Below are 20,367 nucleotides of genomic sequence, written 5' to 3'. Positions count from 1 at the left end.
GTGAAGAGTGCAAGCGATGCGCTCGCGGAGAGCACGCGGCGCTCGAGTTGCGTTCTTACCCCTTCGCCAGCTATCCCCGCCGCCCGCTAAACGCCTTAGCAGTTAAACGTCAAGGAGAGCGGCGCGTGCGCGCCGCGAGCGCGCTGTAGGTAAATGCCGCAGGACAGCAAAACGCGACGTTCATGCAGCGTGCTCGCGACGCCCGCGCTACTCACACGCCCGAGGATCGCGCATGCCTAATGTGGGGGAGGCCTAAGCCGGGACTCCACCGAAATGTTTGCATTAGTTCACGAATAGTCAAAATGTACGTGTCTGTGAGAGTCCACTTCATTTGTTCGTACTTGAAACGTGCAGTTTTGCCAAGATTTTCAAAATGTAGGTACGCTTGCAATTTGTCATTTCTTGGTGGAGCCAGCAAATCGAAAGAAACATAAGTGTTGTATACTGTGCGTCACTACCGCACACCGGGAAAATTTCGCTCATGCGGAGGACGTTTATATACCATATTTTGTGTCACACAGGACGACAGTAAGTATCTGATGAACGAACAAATCAGACCTAACTTGGTCACCTGGGGCCAATCAGAGCTCTATGAAGCGATAATACGCTTTGGCTCCTACTGTTATTGTGGTTTCTGAAAATTTATTCACCTCATTCAACGATGAATGTAATTCTGATGGTACTATTAAGAACACTTGCTTAGCGCAGAAGCTGACGTTGGCAGGTCGACTCTTTTGACTTCTCGAATAGGATACCATTGGTTTTTGTGTAATGCACACCTGCAATGCATGCTGGATTAGGATAGGATACAGGTGGATAGGATTTGCAACAGAAAACAATTCTGTCTTTGTGATTGAATGACATCAAACGTAGTTTTATATAAAAGGTGTTTTTTTAGACTTGGCTCGGGTCTTACTGAGACTGTTCGTAATCGTGAACAGTGTATTTGCGATCAGAAGTTGAAAGTAAGCATGTCTCTGGTATGCGACGCGCAATTTGTACGTTTTCAGACGCATAAAGCATTTTACGTGTGTATGGTATTAAATCGAGAAAGCTCCCATTTCTTATCTGCACTTTGTATCTGGGCTTGTTCTTAAAGCTACAGAATCCTACATTACCTACCTACCTCACGCTTAGCAGCGCTTGCGAGAGACAGATCCTCCTTTCTTCTAGAATAAAGTTTACATATTTTGCATCAGAAAAAATAATGAAGGTCTACTTAATACTATTCACTCAAAGTAATTTGTTTTAAGGCCACCACATTAGTGGAAGATAAGCTAAACTATGTTTATGAAAAAATCCTGATATAAACTCCATCTGTAACTTTAAATGATAATTAATTGTTATACTAAAGTCATCATTTTTGACATAATGTTCGAAAAATAATTTAGATGGCACTGTTTTAAATTTGGCTGAGAACTATTATTTTCCTTTCATCAAGGTAATAATTATAATTGGATTTTGATGTGGCACGGCAAACTGACAAACACTATTGAAATGTCTATCGAAAAATTACACTACGTGTTAAAATATGGTGAATTACGGAAAATACACAACTCCATCTGTTGAAATAATAATCCTCTATAAAGAATGTATGGTAATTTATTGTCATTTACCACCTCGCTCCTTTGACAAATTTTATGTATTTTATTTAACACAGATTACCACAGATGGAGCTACTTTAACCTTGGCTAAACACAATTTTCATATTTTTTTTTCTTCCGAAGTTACTTATGAAGGTGTGATTTTCTGTGTAAAGGTTAATATAGGCCGATCAACTAATATAAGTACAACATTCAAATGTACAGTTTTGTTTAAACAGATTGCATGTCGAAATTTTTTTTCATCTTGAATTCACAAAATTAATCATATCTTTTGATAGAGTGAATCGATTTCGATGAAACAAAAACTAAGTAATACCCCAAGTTACGTAGAATTTTTGTATATAAGCATTGTCTGCATTGAATTCGTAGATTTTGCGTGAATCCCGAACGAACAAACAGATAAACAGACATGAATGACAAAAATTATGGAAATGGGTTCTGTTAGTTATCCTTTAACATGCTGGCTATTTTTTTTGCCAATTTCTTCAATGTACAAAAATTACTTTTCTACAGATTTATTATATGTATAGATGTCGGCGCCGCCATAGAGAATATGAGAATACGTCGGATTAGAGTTACAGCTGAGGGAGTGTCACTCTGACGGAGCGTCAAGTTGGGAGCAGCGCGGGAACTTTGACATAAAGAAAAAGGCCCGCGCGCCCTCACCAGGCGAATCGTCTCAATTCGACGTCGTAATTTAGTTTATTGTTTGTTTCTCACCATAATTGTTATTTCTAACTATAAAGTGTACTCAAGACAGTGCTGGCATTATTATTCATTATAAATTAAGCGTCTGCGGCTAGAGTAAACGATGGAGATTTCTGATGTTGGTAACGAAGAGCCGACATCAGAAGTGGGATGCAATCCGAATGCCCACATGCGTTTCGAATTCGCCATGCGAAGATAAATTTCTACCCACTAACACAAAAAATAATGTAACGTCGATAATTTGAAATAGAGTTTGTAGTAGAAGATTTATTAAGAATTTCAGCGAAGGTACAAGTATGGTAACCACGGTTATGGTAATGGTATCGTTTTCCATTGTTACATGTCAAGCTAGTTATTAAGGGTATGCTAGAAAATTAACCGAATCTGTCTTTTTTTTCATGTTTCAACAATGACGGTGGTTATTGTGCAATATGGCGACAAAATTACTGCGGAGCATCCCAGCCGCCTGCCAGGAGCCCAACGTGTCATCGTGAGTTCGGAGTGTTGGTGCTCGTGAATCTCCGTGGCTGGCTTCACGTTCGCGAAAGCCGCTGTGCTGCGCGCCATGGCGATGTGCGCATCGTCACGCACGTTGAGTGGAAACCCGGTGAGACCGATCCATTTTTGCTTTATGTTGAGGTTATTTGCCTTACGACATTTATAAACTTGAGAGGCAGTTTCAGTCTCGTTGTTTAGTGGGAGTGCTTATTAATTAGTGGAATCGTAGATAATCAGAATCAGAAACCGTGAACCTAGGTTTGATCCCAGAGTTGAAAATTATTAGTTACCTGCCGAATTAAAGAAATTTTGTACTGAGCACAAAATCAGTCTTAATTTCATTGCAACAGGTTCTAGTAGAGCGAATGGTCAAGTAGAGAGAGTCATGAGAACGTTGAAAAGCTTGCTTACGACAGTAGAAAATGAACAGAACAAAACATGGCGTGACGGACTAGGCAATATTCAGTTTGCGCTAAATAGTACGAAATCCACAGTGACTAAATACTCACCAACAGAATTAATGTTCGGGATTCGCGCACAATCATTGGGTATGTCTAAAATTTCAATCGCACAATCGGACGAGGAGATTAAAAGGTTAGATTTAGAATCCGTTAGAGAGAATGCGTCAAATAATATCGAAAAGGCTGCATTAGCAGACACTCGTCGGTTTAATCGTAGTCGCGCCAATATCAAACCATTCACCAAGGGTGACTTTGTTTTTCTCAAAACCGGTGAACGAAACCAAACTAAATTAGACAAGAAGTTTAAAGGGCCATTCATTATAACATCGGTATTAGAAAATGATTGCTACAAACTGAAAAATATTAACGGTTCAAATCGCGTTTACAAATATGCTCATGAGAACTTGCGCCCAGTACCTAAGGGACATACCGGTTTACTTGAAATCACTGACAGCCTATTGAATGAAGAGGAGGCCGTGTCGGCGTCGGATGAATTGACACAAAACAGTAATGATTTCGGTGATACTCCAAATTTCGGGGATATGTTGCGTGCAGACTCGGTCACTGCTTCAGCTGATTCTGAAACGCTCACTGCGTGGTCAGATACACTTATCCTCTATGACTCTAACACCTTAGATGTACAATATGAAGTCGAAGTTCATACTGAGCAGGATCGTCCATAACAGAAAGGTTAGTTACTGTGTTATGTATTATGAATGAGTATGTGTGATAGATCAAGGTTGAGAGACAGTGCAGTCCGGTCTATGTTTGGGATGTTGTGTTACACAAGCTGGTCGAAGGGACAGTGTCGTCCGGTCCATGTCGCTTTGGCGGCTGGTCGAAGGACGCACTCGTCCGGTCCATGCTTGTGACAAACTGGTCGAAGGGCAGTGTCGTCCGGTCCATGTCGCTTTGCCGGCTGGTCGAAGGGACGCACTCGTCCGGGCCATGTTTGTGGTTGTGTTATACAGGCTGGTCGAAGGGCAGTGTCGTCCGGTCCATGTCGCTTTGGCGGCTGGTCGAAGGGACGCACTCGTCCGGTCCATGCTTGTGACAAACTGGTCGAAGGGGCAGTGTCGTCCGGTCCATGTCGCTTTGGCGGCTGGTCGAAGGGACGCACTCGTCCGGTCCATGTTTGTGGTTGTGTTATACAGGCTGGTCGAAGGGGCAGTGTCGTCCGGTCCATGTCGCTTTGGCGGCTGGTCGAAGGGACGCACTCGTCCGGTCCATGCTTGTGACAAACTGGTCGAAGGGGCAGTGTCGTCCGGTCCATGTCGCTTTGGTGGCTGGTCAAAGGGACGCACTCGTCCGGTCCAAGTTTGTGGTTGTGTTATACAACTGGTCGAAGGGACAGTGTTGTCCGGTCCATGTCGCTTTGGTGGCTGGTCGAAGGGACGCACTCGTCCGGTCCACGTTGTGGTGTGTAATGTTACGGTGTATGAAGTTATGGTGTGTAAAGTTGTAGTATGTAAAGGCGCCGTGTGTAAAGTTGTTGTGTGGGCAAAATGTTGCTTCTGTATTATGGTAGACATTATGGCATTATGTTCGTCAGGGTGGACGAGCGGATCATGAGCCGTGTACTGTTTTGATCTTTCCAGGACGCCAATAAACTACTACGTCCGAGGACGGACGATTGTCAGTCTGGCCGTGTCGGCGCCGCCATAGAGAATATGAGAATACGTCGGATTAGAGTGACAGCTGAGGGAGTGTCACTCTGACGGAGCGTCAAGTTGGGAGCAGCGCGGGAACTTTGACATAAAGAAAAAGGCCCGCGCGCCCTCACCAGGCGAATCGTCTCAATTCGACGTCGTAATTTAGTTTATTGTTTGTTTCTCACCATAATTGTTATTTCTAACTATAAAGTGTACTCAAGACAGTGCTGGCATTATTATTCATTATAAATTAAGCGTCTGCGGCTAGAGTAAACGATGGAGATTTCTGATGTTGGTAACGAAGAGCCGACACATATATAAAAGAAAATGCCTCCGAAAAAGAAAAACTCGGAATTATCAACGAAAGAAGAGTTATCAAAACTAGATAAAGATGTAAATAACACTCTTAAATTAACTTTTCAAGAACATAACCTCTCCTCATGTATTTTTTAAGTTTTTTTATTTATTTACAGGATTTAATAGCAAAAATAATACAGTTAGAAGCTCATAACTTGCAGCTAAAGAATATTATAAGTAAGAACTTTTCGGAAGCTACTAAAAAGGATGAGAAGGACCATAAAATAAATTGGATTTTAGCAAGTAAGTTTTTTGAAGAATTCTTGTTTGGGCATCGATAGTGGCTTACAGTAGAACTTTAAGTAGACATACTCATATATATCAAGTTGCCACAAACATACACCTCACTATTCAATATAAGATTTAACACTACCTATCAAAAACATTATCCCTGCCTAGCCTTTTCCCAACAAAGTTGAGACTAGTCTAATTGGATGCAACTATTCATTATTATATTGAGTGACTGCCTATTTGACCTCCTCAACCCAGATACCTGAGCAACCTAATTCTTAGACTTGTTTTCAGACTTTCTGTCTTCCGACTGACCATTCCAAAAACAAAAGATAATATCTTCTAATATTCAAGAAACAATAATTACATGTTCCCAGGTGCCACTTCCGAAGAGTACTCCTCCGGATCCTCTACTTCGGTTGGGACTACAATGGTCTAGCGGTACAGGAAGACACGAATCAGACGATCGAACATCATTTGTTCCATGCGTTAACTAAGTCCTGTTTAATACAAAGTAGGGAGACATCTGGTTACCATCGATGCGGACGCACTGATAAGGGTGTCAGTTCGTTCGGCCAGGTAATTAAAGTTTAAGCTAATTCGTTCTAGGATATAACGAAGGAGATCAGGCACAGGACAGTCATTAACATGCTCGTGCACACGGGTGAAACGATCACCAACTTCCAGGCTATGGGGTGCTTCGTGAAAGTTTCTACAACTCACAAAGCGATAACCCGGTAATCTAACCCGAGACCACAAGCATAGCAGTTGTACTTGCAACCACTAGAACAAGGAGGCAGTCAAAGGTATAGTAAGTCATAGAGTCCTCTACTTTCGTTAGAGCAGTGTGGGAAGACACGAACTAGACGATCGGACATCACCTGTTTCATGCGTTAACTAAGTCCTGTTTGATACAGAGCAGAGAGACGTCTGGTTACCATCGATGCGGACGCACTGATAAAGGTGTCAGTTCCTTTGGGCAGGTAATTTAATATTTGACCTGATTACAGTTCTCATCAACTTATTCTACAAATGTGAAGTTAGCTATTTGATTCATTGAATTTGCAAAGAAACGAGAAGCTTTGCTTGTCTGAAGTTGACTAATGTTATGCTTATATTAGACTTTTAAAGTTATTCACAGAAAGTAACTTTGTAACAGAAGTTGGCTACTAATAACTTCTACATTTTGCCTTTTGGTCAAAATGCATTGATGAATAATTGAAAATAACATTATACCTAATAACATTGGCATTACAAAATCACCTGTTTGATACCCTACACTTGTGTAAATGCAATTTCTACATATGTTTTTACTGTTTCCCAGCAAATAATAGCTTAACAGAGAGGTGCAGCATATAACTATAATTGTACCATTTTTAGATGGGTCTCAGATTTGCAATTTCATGGCTGATTATGGTTTGGTAATCGTTATAGTTAAATGGTGCAACTCATCCTTTTCAAATTCTTTTACAGGTCATATCAATATCACTACGGAGTAAGTTTCCACCTTCAGAACAAAACACACAAGAGGCCATAGACAATGAGATGCAATACTGTAAGATACTAAACAGGTTGCTACCTAAAGATATTAAAGCAGTAGCTTGGATGCCTATACCTGAAGATATGCCTGAATATAGTGCTAGGTAAGATTGGTATAATTATTTTATTGGTTTTAGCTTTTGCCCGTGGACAAAAAATTAGTGTACATGGATACTTTCACGTTTATAAATATGCATCATCTGCTTAGACTTTCCTCAAACTATGTTGTTGTCAGCCTACAGTCTACTAGCCGGATACAACTGAATACACACGCTGGTGTTTCAGTCGAGTGCTTGCCTATCTGACCTCCTTGACCCAATACCCGGCCAACTCGGTACTCCTTTTTAAGACTAGTTACCAGAGCTTCTGTCTTCTGAATACTCGTACCTAATACCAAAGATGCCGGGGAACCATCAATTTAACGTGCCTTCCAAAACAAAACTCCATAACTTGTCATGATCACCCTATACCCACCTGCGTGCTCTTGTCACTTGTGAATGGTCTGACGTACCCTTACTGAAAAATACTCTCTCCAATTTCAGATTTGACTGCAAGAAACGCCAGTACAAGTACTACTTTCCCCGTTCAAACTTAGACATACAAGCGATGCTTGGTGGGTGCGCTCGGCTTGTAGGCTGCAATGACTACCGTAACTTGTGTAAGATGGATGTCGGTAACGGCGTGCTGCAGTTTACAAGGGAGATCATTAGCGCTCATGTCTTACCTGTTCATAGCGCACATGTGGACCAGCGTGAGTATGCGGCTAGGCTTTTTGATTTAGTGTTTTCGATGGAAAAATGTGGCAACTTTTCTGCGCACCTGGATAGAATTTAGCCAGTAGACTTTGTGGATAAATGTGTTATATAAAACTGAATACATGTACCTACTTTATGTGGTTTTGGTGGTGCTTCGACAACTTCCGGCATCTGGATAAAAAAATGTCCTTGTCTGGGTAGGTTTTGGGTTCATTTGGCTAGGCTTTTGGTTTTGTTGTGTTTTCTTGGGTTTACTTTTTTTCGCACTTGGCTAGAATGTAGCCTATAGTATTTCTTGAAAAATCAACAGTTCCTGATTTTAGCGCGTTCAATATACCTAACAAGCAAACTCTAGATACACAGTCTAGCTCTTATTTATTTAATACAAGCAGTTTCTCATGGTTCCACCCATGTCTCGTGGAAGCGACTTCCCGCAGTCGGTTAAAAAAGCCCTTCCTAAGCTTCTAGGATTTTATGCAAATCCGTGGTTTTTTGTTTGTTTGTGTTTATATCTAGCTACTGTAGACATACAAGCGATGCTTGGTGGGTGCGCTCGGCTTGTAGGTAGCAATGACTACCGTAACTTGTGTAAGATGGATGTCGGTAACGGCGTGCTGCAGTTTACAAGGGAGATCATTAGCGCTCGTGTCTTACCTGTTCATAGCGCAGATGTGGACGCAAGTGAGTATGCGGCTAGGCTTTTGATTTGATTAGGTAAATGTGTCTTTGGTGTGCTTCGACAACTTCCGGCACCCGGATAAAATTACACTTCAGATTCATAATCTACATTTTTTCTGAGATTCAGCCGAAAAAGTGAACTATTGGGATTGACAATCTAAAATTATAAATAACTAGCTGTTTCTTTAGTGTAATACTTCACGTACCGGGATAAAAGTAATTTTTAATGTTCTAGACTTTTGAAAATCGGTATGCGGCTTGCAATAACCGATCCATCGATTGTTTTTCGATGAGAGATTCAATTTTGACATTATTTATATGAAGCTAGCTTTTCCCACTTCCCAGGGGTACTACTTCCCGCATCTGGATAAAAAGTCCTTAGATTCTAGACTACGGATTGCAATACCTTATCCATCCACCGTTTTTCGGTTAGAGATTGAAATATCTAGCTACTGTAGACATACAAGCGATGCTAGGTGGGTGCGCTCGGCTTATAGGTAGCAATGACTACCGTAACTTGTGTAAGATGGATGTCGGTAACGGCGTGCTGCAGTTTACAAGGGAGATCATTAGCGCTCGTGTCTTACCTGTTCATAGCACAGATGTGGACGAGTGTGAGTATGCGGCTAGCCATTTTGTTTTACTAACTGTGATAGTGTGCTGAAGGTACTGTTTCCGCATCTGGATAAGAAGTCCCTCCTTAGGCTCTAGCATTATGGAAATCGGTTCCTTGGATTTCAATAACCGAACCATCCGTTGTTTCTTCGATTAGATATTGAAATTTGACCATAATTTACATGAAGCTAGTTTTTCCCTTACCAAGGGAACTACTTACCGCATTTGGATAAAGAAATACTTGCTTAGCTTCTAGACTTTTATGGAGATAGGTTCATTGCGGATTGCAATAACCGATCCATCCATTGTTTTGCGATTAGAGATTGAAATATCTCGCTACTGTATACATACAAGCGATGCTTGGTGGGTGCGCTCGGCTTATAGGTAGCAATGACTACCGTAACTTGTGTAAGATGGATGTCGGTAACGGCGTGCTGCAGTTTACAAGGGAGATCATTAGCGCTCGTGTCTTACCTGTTCATAGCGCAGATGTGGACGCAAGTGAGTATGCCGCTAGGCTTTTGGTATTAATGATTGTTTTTGTGTGATTTTGATGGCGTCTCTAGACAGCTTCCAGCACATGGATATAAAGTACATACTTGATGCTACTTTACATAGGCATACAAATAGTATCTACTTATGCGTTCCTCATAAAATGAGTTTTTTAGTATCTATATCTAACCCTGAAACAATAAAATTGACATCCAAAACTAATATTTTTGAATTGGTCCAGCTGTTTTTGAAATTCAGACGAAAAAATTAACTGTGGGATTTACATGAAAAAATGTTTTTTTCTTGCTGTTTTACCCGCCTCCCGAGGGACCTACTTTCCGCAGTCGGATAAAAAATACTTCCTTAGGTTCTAGTATTTTATGGAGATAGGTTCATTGCGGATTGGAATAAGCGATCTATCTATTGTTTTTCGATTAAATATTGAAATTTGACATCATTTATTTATATGAAGCTATCTTTTCCCACTTCCCAAAGGAACTACTTCCCGCATCTGGATAAAAAGTCCTTAGATTCTAAACTACGGATTGCAATAACCGATCCATAGCTAGTTTTTCGATTAAACATTGAAATATCTCGCTACTGTATACATACAAGCGATGCTTGGTGGGTGCGCTCGGCTTATAGGCTGCAATGACTACCGTAACTTGTGTAAGATGGATGTCGGTAACGGCGTGCTGCAGTTTACAAGGGAGATCATTAGCGCTCATGTCTTACCTGTTCATAGCGCACATGTGGACCAGCGTGAGTATGCGGCTAGCCTCTTAGTTTTACTAACTGTGATAGTGTGCTGTAGGTACTATTTCCGGCACATGGGTAAAATGTCATTTTTAAGGTTTTAAAGCCTTACTTATAAAAATCTCTAATCACCTTCTAAGCAACATTTTAACTAATCACTACTTAAAGTCGTGTAGTAGTGATTAAAGTAGTAGTAAGGGTGTTAGAATCTAGACTGTTGCAAATCGGTATGCGGCTTGCAATAACCGATCCATTCGTTGTTTTTCGATGAGAGATTCAATTTTGACATCATTTATATGAACCTAGCTTTTCCCATTTCCCAAGGGGTACTACTTTCCGCAATCGGATTAAAAGTCCTTAGATTCTAGACTACGGATTGCAATAACCGATCCATAGCTAGTTTCTTTGATTAGAGATTGAAATATCTAGCTACTGTAGACATACAAGCGATGCTCGGCGGGTGCGCTCGGCTTATAGGCAGCAATGACTACCGTAACTTGTGTAAGATGGATGTCGGTAACGGCGTGCTGCAGTTTACAAGGGAGATCATTAGCGCTCGTGTCTTACCTGTTCATAGCGCAGATGTGGACCAGCGTGAGTATGCGGCTAGCCATTTTGTTTTACTAACTGTGATAGTGTGCTGTAGGTACTACTTCCCGCATCTGGATAAAAAGTCCCCTCCTTAGGCTCTAGCATTATGCAAATCGGTTCCTTGAGGATTTCAATTACCGATCCATCCGTTGTTTCTTCGATTAGATATTGAAATTTGACATAATTTATATGAAGCTAGTTTTTCTCTTACCAAGGGAACTACTTCCCGCAGTCGGTTAAAAAAGTCCTCTCTTAGGTTCTAGACAAATCGGATCATTGCGGATTGCAATAAGCGATCCATCTATTGTTTTTCGATTTTGACATCATGTATATGAAGCTAGCTTTTCCCACTTCCCAGGGGTACTACTTCCCGCATCTGGATAAAAAGTCCTTAGATTCTAGACTACGGATTGCAATAACCGATCCATTGCTAGTTTTTCACTAAGAGATTGAAATATCTCGCTACTGTGTACATACAAGCGATGCTCGGTGGGTGCGCTCGGCTTATAGGCAGCAATGACTACCGTAACTTGTGTAAGATGGATGTCGGTAACGGCGTGCTGCAGTTTACAAGGGAGATCATTAGCGCTCATGCGCAACCTGTTCATAGCGCAGATGTGGACCAGCGTGAGTATGCGGCTAGCCACTTGATAATACTAAAGTTAGGTGGTGTGCTCTAGAAATTACTCACCTTCGCGCACCTGGATAAAAAGTAGCTTATAGCGTTACTTCACAAATGGGTTAGCTAGCACAGAAATATTTTTCAAATCCGTCAAGTTTCTCTGAGATTCAGCCAAACAAATGAACTCTTAAGATTCACAATTTACGATAAATAAACTTCTCGCAGTCGGATAAAAAACTTTGAATAAAACAAATGAACTCTTAGGATTGACTGTCAAAAATTTGATAAAAATGATAAATTACTAGCAGTTTCTTGGTTATCCCTGCTTTCCCAAGGGAACTACTTCCCGCATCTGGATTAAAATGTCATTCCTTAGTTTTTAGACTTTTATGGAAATCAGTGTTTCTTTTGTTTGTTTGTGTCTATATCTCGCTACTGTGTACATACAAGCGATGCTTGGTGGCTGCGCTCGGCTTGTAGGTAGCAATGACTACCGTAACTTGTGTAAGATGGATGTCGGTAACGGCGTGCTGCAGTTTACAAGGGAGATCATTAGCGCTCGTGTCTTACCTGTTCATAGCGCTGATGTGGACGAGCGTGAGTATGCGGCTAGCGTCTTTGTTTTACTAACTGTGATAGTGTGCTGTAGGTACTATTTCCGGCACATGGGTAAAAAGTAGCCTCAGGCGTTCCCCACCTGTCATTTTGTTTTGTGTGGTTTTTGATAGTGTGCTGTGGGAGCTACTTCCCGCATCTGGATAAAAAGTGCTTCCTTAGCTTCTAGTCTTTTATGGAGATAGGTTCATTGCGGATTGTAATAACCGATCCATCTATTGTTTTTCGATTACATATTGAATTTTGACATCATTTAGGTATATGAAGCTAGTTTTTCCCGCTTCCCAAAGGAACTACTTCCCGCTCTCGGATAAATAGACATAGTTAATTTGAAGCTACTGTAGACATACAAGCGATGCTTGGTGGGTGCGCTCGGCTTGTAGGTAGCAATGACTACCGTAACTTGTGTAAGATGGATGTCGGTAACGGCGTGCTGCAGTTTACAAGGGAGATCATTAGCGCTCGTGTCTTACCTGTTCATAGCGCAGATGTGGATGAGCGTGAGTATGCGGCTAGCCATTTTGTTATGTGTGGTTTTGATAGTGTGCTGTAGGTACTATTTCCGGCACATGGCTAAAAAGAAGCCATAGGCACAAAAGATAGCCTATGGATTATCTAACACTAAAATATATTTTACGAATCGGTCCAGTAGTTCTTTTTCAGAATTTCAGATTCAGAATTTGCTTAAATCTTAAATTACTGCTAGTTTCTTGCGGTTTTAGTTTAGGAAACAACATCCCGCAGTCGGATAAAAAGTACTCTTAGTTTCTAGACAAATCGGATCATAGCGGATTGCAATAACCGATCCATCTGTTTTTTTTTCGATTACATATTGAATTTTGACATCATTTATTTATATGAAGCTATCTTTTCCCACTTCCCAAAGGAACTACTTCCCGCATCTGGATAAAAAGTAGTTCTTTAGATTCATTTTGGATTGCAATAACTGATCCTTGGTTTATTTTTCGCTAAGAGATTGAAATATCTAGCTACTGTATACATACAAGCGATGCTAGGTGGGTGCGCTCGGCTTATAGGTAGCAATGACTACCGTAACTTGTGTAAGATGGATGTCGGTAACGGCGTGCTGCAGTTTACAAGGGAGATCATTAGCGCTCGTGTCTTACCTGTTCATAGCGCACATGTGGATGAGCGTGAGTATGCGGTTACCCATTTTGTTATGTGTGCTTTTGATATAGCGGGAACTACTTCCCGCATCTGGATAAAAGTCCCTCCTTAGGCTCTAGCATTATGCAAATCGGTTCCTTGCTGGTTTCAATAACCGATCCATCCGTTGTTTCTTCGATTAGATATTGAAATTTGACCTAATTTATATTAAGCTAGTTTTTCTCTTACCAAGGGAACTACTTCACGCATTTGAATAAAAAATACTTCCTTAGCTTCTAGTCTTTTATGGAGATGGGTTATTTGCGGATTGCAATAACCGATCCATCTGTTGTTTTTCGATTACATATTAAAATTTGACATCACTTATATGAAGCTAGCTTTTCCCACTTCCCAAGGGAACTACTTCCCGTATCTGGATAAAAAGTCCTTAGATTCTAGACTACGGATTGCAATAACCGATCCATCCATCTTTTTTCGAATAGAGATTGAAATATCTAGCTACTGTGTACATACAAGCGATGCTCGGTGGCTGCGCTCGGCTTGTAGGTAGCAATGACTACCGTAACTTGTGTAAGATGGATGTCGGTAACGGCGTGCTGCAGTTTACAAGGGAGATCATTAGCGCTCGTGTCTTACCTGTTCATAGCGCAGATGTGGACCAGCGTGAGTATGCGGCTAGCCACTTTGTTTTATTTGTGTTTTCTATAAAAAAGTGGCAATTTTTCTGCGCACCTGGATAGAATTTAGCCAGTAGTCTTTATAGCTAAATGTGTCATATAACACAAACACTGAATATATGTATTTTGTGTGGTTTTAGAGGTGTGTTTGCGAACTTGGATAAAATGTAGCCTATAGGTAGGTATTTCTAGATAAAAGTCTTATCATGCAATTAAGTTCATCCGTTGTTGTTTAATTAGAGATTGACGTAATTTATGTAAAGCTTAGATATGTCAAAAACAACGACTAGGTCGGTTATTATAATACATAGGTAATTAATTGTTTTGGCGAGAAATCGGAACAGAAAGACTAAATAATTGCCCTATATTTTGTTCCAGCCACCTCAATGTACTACCTGAACATCGAAGGGAATGCCTTCCTCTGGCATCAGATCCGGTGTATCATGGGGCTGCTGCTCCTCATAGGTGAGGGTAAGGAGACGCCTGACGTTATTACTGAGCTGCTGGATGTTGAGAAGTGTCCTAGGTATGTGTTAATATGATTTGTGTATGTTCTCGTTGTTAGAATCTCGTTGTTAAAATACTATTAAATGACATCATAAAATATATTTAATTAGCTTCTATTTTTTTAACTCAGTACGTTTAACATGTAAGCAAGCAACATGCAGCAAGCATCGCTTCTGTCACGGCTCCGGCGTTGCGGGGCTCCGGCGGTCCCATGCGAGCTTATCGTCGCAAATGGTTTTCAAAAACTACCTGCGCCTCAGCTCGCAGGCCGCCTCGCCCCTCCGCGCCTACGCGGTTTTGAATTGCACTCTAGGGGTACTGCAGACAAGACTACGTGGAGTCGGTTTTGCAGCGATTCGTTTTCGTCACTAAATTCAATTTTTAATACAATGTTTTTTAATTGAAGGTTATAAATGGCAATATACTAAAAACGATGCCGAGTTAGTATGTATAAATAATGTATAAATAAGAAGGACAAGTCACAATAATTGATGATCTTTACTTGAAGCTTTCTATAAAATATTTAGTTGGCGTTGTAAAAAAGACGAATTAGTTTATTAGAGGCTATGTCATTTCCCCGTTGCTTAGTTATAAAATTAGAAGTTTAATCATGTGTTCAATAAATGATTTTGTGGCTACACATATAATTTCCCATAGCTTAATAAAAGAAAGACAGAGAAGTTTTAGTCTTCTAGTAAATGTCCCTTTAAAAATAAACACAGAATCTTTTTAGCTGTCGGGTAGAATGAACTTAAATATCTAAAAGTAAACATCCTTTACTCAGCTCATTTTGTCAACTCCCGACGTAAAAATAGAGAAAATTCGTCAAATATGGAATACCATTATAGTAGTAGTAGTGCTGTAAGTTCAACCGCTACGTATGTATGTCTGTCTGTCTGTGGCACCGTACCCCCTAAACGGACAAACCGATTTGGATGCGGTGTTTTTAGTTGACAACTGATGTTCCTCCTATTAGTGGCGCAAAAGTGCATAAACAAGTCTTATTAAATGGTTTATTTTCTTTTAATCTTGTTTTTTTTTTCTTTTTTCACAGAAAACCTCAATACAACATGGCATTGGACCTACCTTTAAACTTATTCCACTGTTCATACGACTTACCGGATGGATGCAAGTGGATTTATACGAAGCAAGAGATTTCTGAAGTTTTGACGCAATTACAGAGCGAATGGACTATACATAGTATCAAGTAAGTTATTTAATTAAAGCTCCCTCTAGTACTATTAATTCGTTCCGGCAATACCTGACTTTCGGAACTAATTAATTGTATAATTACCTAAAGGTTCTTCTAACTTAAAATACCGAAAAGTGTTGTGGGAGTTTGGTCCACCGAAGTGGTGGAACGAACTTTGAGATAACCTAGTGTACATAAATATATCTATAACAATTTATTTGTATAAAAATGAATGTACATAACTACATACAGTCTTATGTATGGTTTATTCGATGTGATTCAGATTTTTAGCTTAGTTTGAACAATTGGGAAGGTCCCTACCTATCTATTCCGTGCACCCAGATAACCGACCCCGATAAATGGTCTTTCTATCACTGAAAGAATTTCAAATCAGTCCAGTACTACCAGAGATTAGCGCCTTACAAACAAACAAACTTATATCTTTATATGGAGTTTCTTGCCCGTTCTACTCCATAGGAAGCTACTTTTGGAATGGGCAACTAGAATCAAACTTAGTTATAATTTTGACGTTCATAAGTGCTTGTAAAGGCCTAAATGAAATAAATTTTAAATGTTTTTTATTTTAATATTAATCTATAATAGGGAAATATTAAAACTAGGTATCAAAATATTCATCCGCATCGCTGTCTGGGATCGTGCCCAAAAGGCTGGCTGCATTGCCACGCTGGATGGCAATGCATATCCTTTGACCGAAGTATAGGCCAGCCCTTTGGTCACGAGTGGACTCCACTAATCGCTTACTAATTTCTCGAAATAGTCTGTGGGCACTTGGGCCCCATGGTCCCAGGGTTTCAACCCCAAACGGCTCAAAAATGCAATTGCCGGTGAGGTTTACATATTTGTGCTGTTTGAGGTTTTCCGCGGCTGCAGCAGCTGCACCGACACAGCTCGCCGTACTGGGAAGGTGGGAAGGTGCAAGGGTGTCGACGCAGGTTGCGTCCCACACCAAAGACCTTCCCATCTTCCAAGGCATTATAGACATCCCGTCTGGTCTCTTGCCATCGTCGCGTGCCAAGCCTCTGGGTTCTAAAATGGCTGGCACTCCGGCGGTGACAAGAGCACGACGGATAATGTCATTTATGCTGGCGTGTCGTGCCATGCGACCAGCACTTTTGCTACAGGAAAGACCATGGTGCCCAAGGCGGTCCACAGATTCACCACACTGGCAGCGATGCGGAGCCGCAGTGGGAGCGCCGAGGCGTAGGCATGTAGCGAGCCGGAATGTAGTGTCACCCAGCATGGTCCCAACGCTGGGTGACGGCAGTGCGTGAAGCCATAGCCCTGACTCCCACTCTCCCACAGCCAGTAGGCGGGCACGCTCAGCAGTATTGACAGATGTTTCAATTAGTTTATTTCTCGTCAATCTGCAGAGCGGCTCGTCCCACTGTCTCTGGGAAGCCGGGTTTTCAGGGAAGGCTGTGTTTGGGCAAGCCACTTTCCAGGCGTTCATGCCATCAGTCAGACACGGCACCTCAGAATCGACCAGTGAAGGGGCTAAAATTATTCTGGTCAACTCCTTAGTGCCGCAGACCGAGGATAGGAACGCCGGTAGACTTAAACTGGAAATTTTGCGGACACCGAGGCCACCGAATCTGATCGGAAGGGTGGCTTGAAGCCACGCTCGGTCGTCCAAGGCCAAATTAAAAACAGATGTAAGAGTAGTACGGATAATTTGGTCAATTCTGTCTAAAAGATGTGGCTGCTTCCATAAGGGAGAGGAGCGAAGGTTGTATATAAATTTTGGGCCAAAACAACAGTATTTTACTAAGGTAAAAGCCGAATGAAGATTAATTTTAAAAAGTCTATCCGAAATGTCATTAAAATTTGAAATTTTGTTATCTATGAATGTTGTGAAACTTTCTTCCAAAATAGGTGAACCTAGGAGGTGCAATGATGTTTCGTCCAGAATTTTAATTTGAGGTGCTATGACATTAAATTTTGATATGACTGTCTGTCTGTCCGGGATGTCAGGAACAAAAATTTCACATTTTGATAAATTTAGATCCAGTCCAATCGAATGAAATTTTTCTTTTAGGAATATGAGGTCTTGGTAAACAGTTTCACTGTCTCCTCCTAGGGTCCCGTCATCCAAATACCAGGCGTTAAATTTTGAATTTAGTTTCTCTATTATGGGGTGAATAGCCAAGCTGAAAATGACCGGCCCAAGGGGGTCACCCTGTTGGCATCCAACTGCAGATTCCAAAACATGGTCCTTGTATCAGTGGCGGCGTAGCATCGGATGGCACCCGGGGCGGCTACCTATAGAGCACCCCAAAGATTTTTGTATGGATTAATTTTAAATGCATACTACATATTCCTGCCATAAGTGCCGTGTGCAAAATTTTTCGAGTTTTTGGGACACAAAAATACCCAAACAAATTCAAAGAAACCAGCGTACAGCGCAAAAGCCGCGAGCGCAGCGAGCGCGAAACTTTTTGAGTTTAGGGGTACAAAAGTACCCTAGACAGTTAAAAGAAAGCAGTGTAAATGTAGGAAAAGCCGCGAGCGTAGCGAGCGCGAAATTTTTCGAGTTTTGGGTTACAAAAATATCCAAAGCAGTTAAAAGAAAACACTGCAAATTTGGAAAAGCCGCGAGCGTAGCGAGCGCGAAATTTTTTGTCTTATGGGACATAAAAGTACCCAAAGAAGTAAAAAAAAGTACTGTAAAGTGGAAAAGTCGCGAGCGTAGCGAGCGCGGAATTTTTCGAGTTTTGTGTTACAAAAATACCCAAAGCAGTTAAAAGAAAACATTGCAAATTTTGGAAAAGCCGCAAGCGTAGCGAGCGCGAAATTTTTCGAGTTATGGGATTTAATAGTACCCTAGGCAGTTAAAAGAAAGCACTGTAAATATAGGAAAAGCCGCGAGCGTAGCGAGCGCGAAATTTTTTGAGTTATGGGATACAAAAGTACCCTAGGCAGTTAAAAGAAAGCACTGCAAATTTTGGAAAAGCCGCGAGCGTAGCGAGCGAAAATTTTGAGTTTTGGGTCACAAAAGTAATCAGTCAATTTATTGTGATTTTGGCGCGAGTCGGTGCGCCAAGGATGTGAGTGGAAAGAGAGGGTGACACTCGGACTGTGTCACCCCTCTCAGTCCCGTGGCGATGTCTCGGGCCGGGCTTGCACTCTGTGAACCTAGGCTTTGCAGATTATTAAAGCCCTCCGTGAATGCTCCCTTTTGCCCGTGCCATCCTGGTCATGCAGATATGTGCCGACCGAGATGGCACCCCCTAGACGTGGTACCCGGGGCGGACCGCCCCCTCCGCCCTACGCCGCTACTGCCTTGTATAGTAATTTAGAAGGGTGCCTGTAAATTTAGAAGGGTGCCTGTTAAGTTTTAATATTTCCCTATTATAGATTAATGAAATAAATGATTTGACTTTGACTTTGACTTATAAAATAAATTTAACTAATTTTCTATTTCCAGAACAACAATGATTCGCGACGTCATAAATGAGTTAGAAGCTAAATACTCAGAACTATGTGAGAGCGAGATAACAGATGCGGATGGCAATAAGAGAGAAGGACAGAGTTATAGCTTATACGGAATGTTTGCTTCAGGGCGTGAAATCTAGAGTTTATAAGCCTTTGTTAAAAGGGATACTTGTTGTAAGTATTAAAATACTACTGTCTAAAATAGTATAAAATACTAGCATGAGTATAATACTAGTTTTTTAGACATGTACTGGGATAAAATATATCCTATGTTACTCGGGAATAGTGTAGCTTCTTAACAGTGAAAGAATATTTCAGATCGCTTCAGTAGTTTTGGAGCCTTTACCCTAAAGGCTAACAAAAAAATGTTTCCTCTTTATAAAATTTTTAACTTTTCTTGCATTTTTTTACCCGAGGGAACTACATCCCGCATCCGATAGACAGTATATGTCCTTTCTCAAACTCTAGCTGGACTCTGTAAATCGGTTCAGTCGTTTTGGAGTGAAAGCACCACAGACAGGCCGCCACTTTCGCTTCTGTAATATTAAGGATTACTCCTAAGTATCATTATAATCCATTCCATAGTTTTTACTTGAAAAAGTATTTATATTTTACCCTTCTGATCTGATCTCCTCAGCCCCGTTACCTGGCTATATGACTACCCGTAACGACTGCCAAAAATCTTTAAATGACAGCCGTTTATAATATTATCTCTATTTTGTTTGTTACAGCAAGCTTAGAAGAGAGAATTGAACACTACAGGAAGAAAAGAAAAATAGCTGATCCCGCTGAAGATGTAAATAGTAAATAAATATATGTTTTGTTACAAAAACACCTGTTTTTATTTAAAACACACCCCAGCATTAAAAATCTCTCCAAAAACGCGCGCATTTTCTAAATAGGTGCTGCTGTAAACCTAAGCTCGCTTCAGTGGCTTGACTCGCGTCCCGAGGGAACAACTTCGCGCACCCAGATAAAAAGTAGCCCATGTCCTTTCTTAGAGTCTAGCTTAGCTAGACTATCTCTGTGGTACTGGACATTTAAATTGGTTCAATAGTTTTGGCATGGAAAGCCGGACAATTAGACAGATAGAGTTACTTTCACATTTATGAGATTAGCAAGGATTTAATTTTATAAAAATCAAAAAGTTTTTCACTATGTAGGTACCTATAATCTCACTATCACTGTATTTAGGGCCCTCGCGACAGTACAGTCGTGATTATGATCATCGCATTA

General features: G+C 41.0%; 1 protein-coding gene across 1 annotated transcript; it reads left to right on the top strand.

Annotated features, from left to right (window-relative positions):
- Nucleotides 1-4,776: 4,776 nt before the first annotated feature.
- LOC110378509 (tRNA pseudouridine(38/39) synthase) lies at nucleotides 4,777-19,942 on the top strand. Its single transcript, XM_064042523.1, is given in 12 exon segments — nucleotides 4,777-4,848; nucleotides 5,248-5,316; nucleotides 5,397-5,527; nucleotides 5,889-6,090; nucleotides 6,985-7,154; nucleotides 7,593-7,801; nucleotides 14,358-14,505; nucleotides 15,541-15,693; nucleotides 19,124-19,213; nucleotides 19,215-19,285; nucleotides 19,288-19,305; nucleotides 19,863-19,942. Coding segments are annotated over 12 exon segments (1,413 nt in total).
- The last annotated feature ends 425 nt before the right edge of the window (nucleotides 19,943-20,367 follow it).

Source organism: Helicoverpa armigera, chromosome 29 (assembly GCF_030705265.1).
Source record: "Helicoverpa armigera isolate CAAS_96S chromosome 29, ASM3070526v1, whole genome shotgun sequence".
Lineage (NCBI taxonomy): Eukaryota > Metazoa > Arthropoda > Insecta > Lepidoptera > Noctuidae > Helicoverpa > Helicoverpa armigera.
The sequence above is the reverse complement of the archived record's forward strand: the minus strand, read 5'-3'. Positions and strand labels throughout refer to the sequence as shown.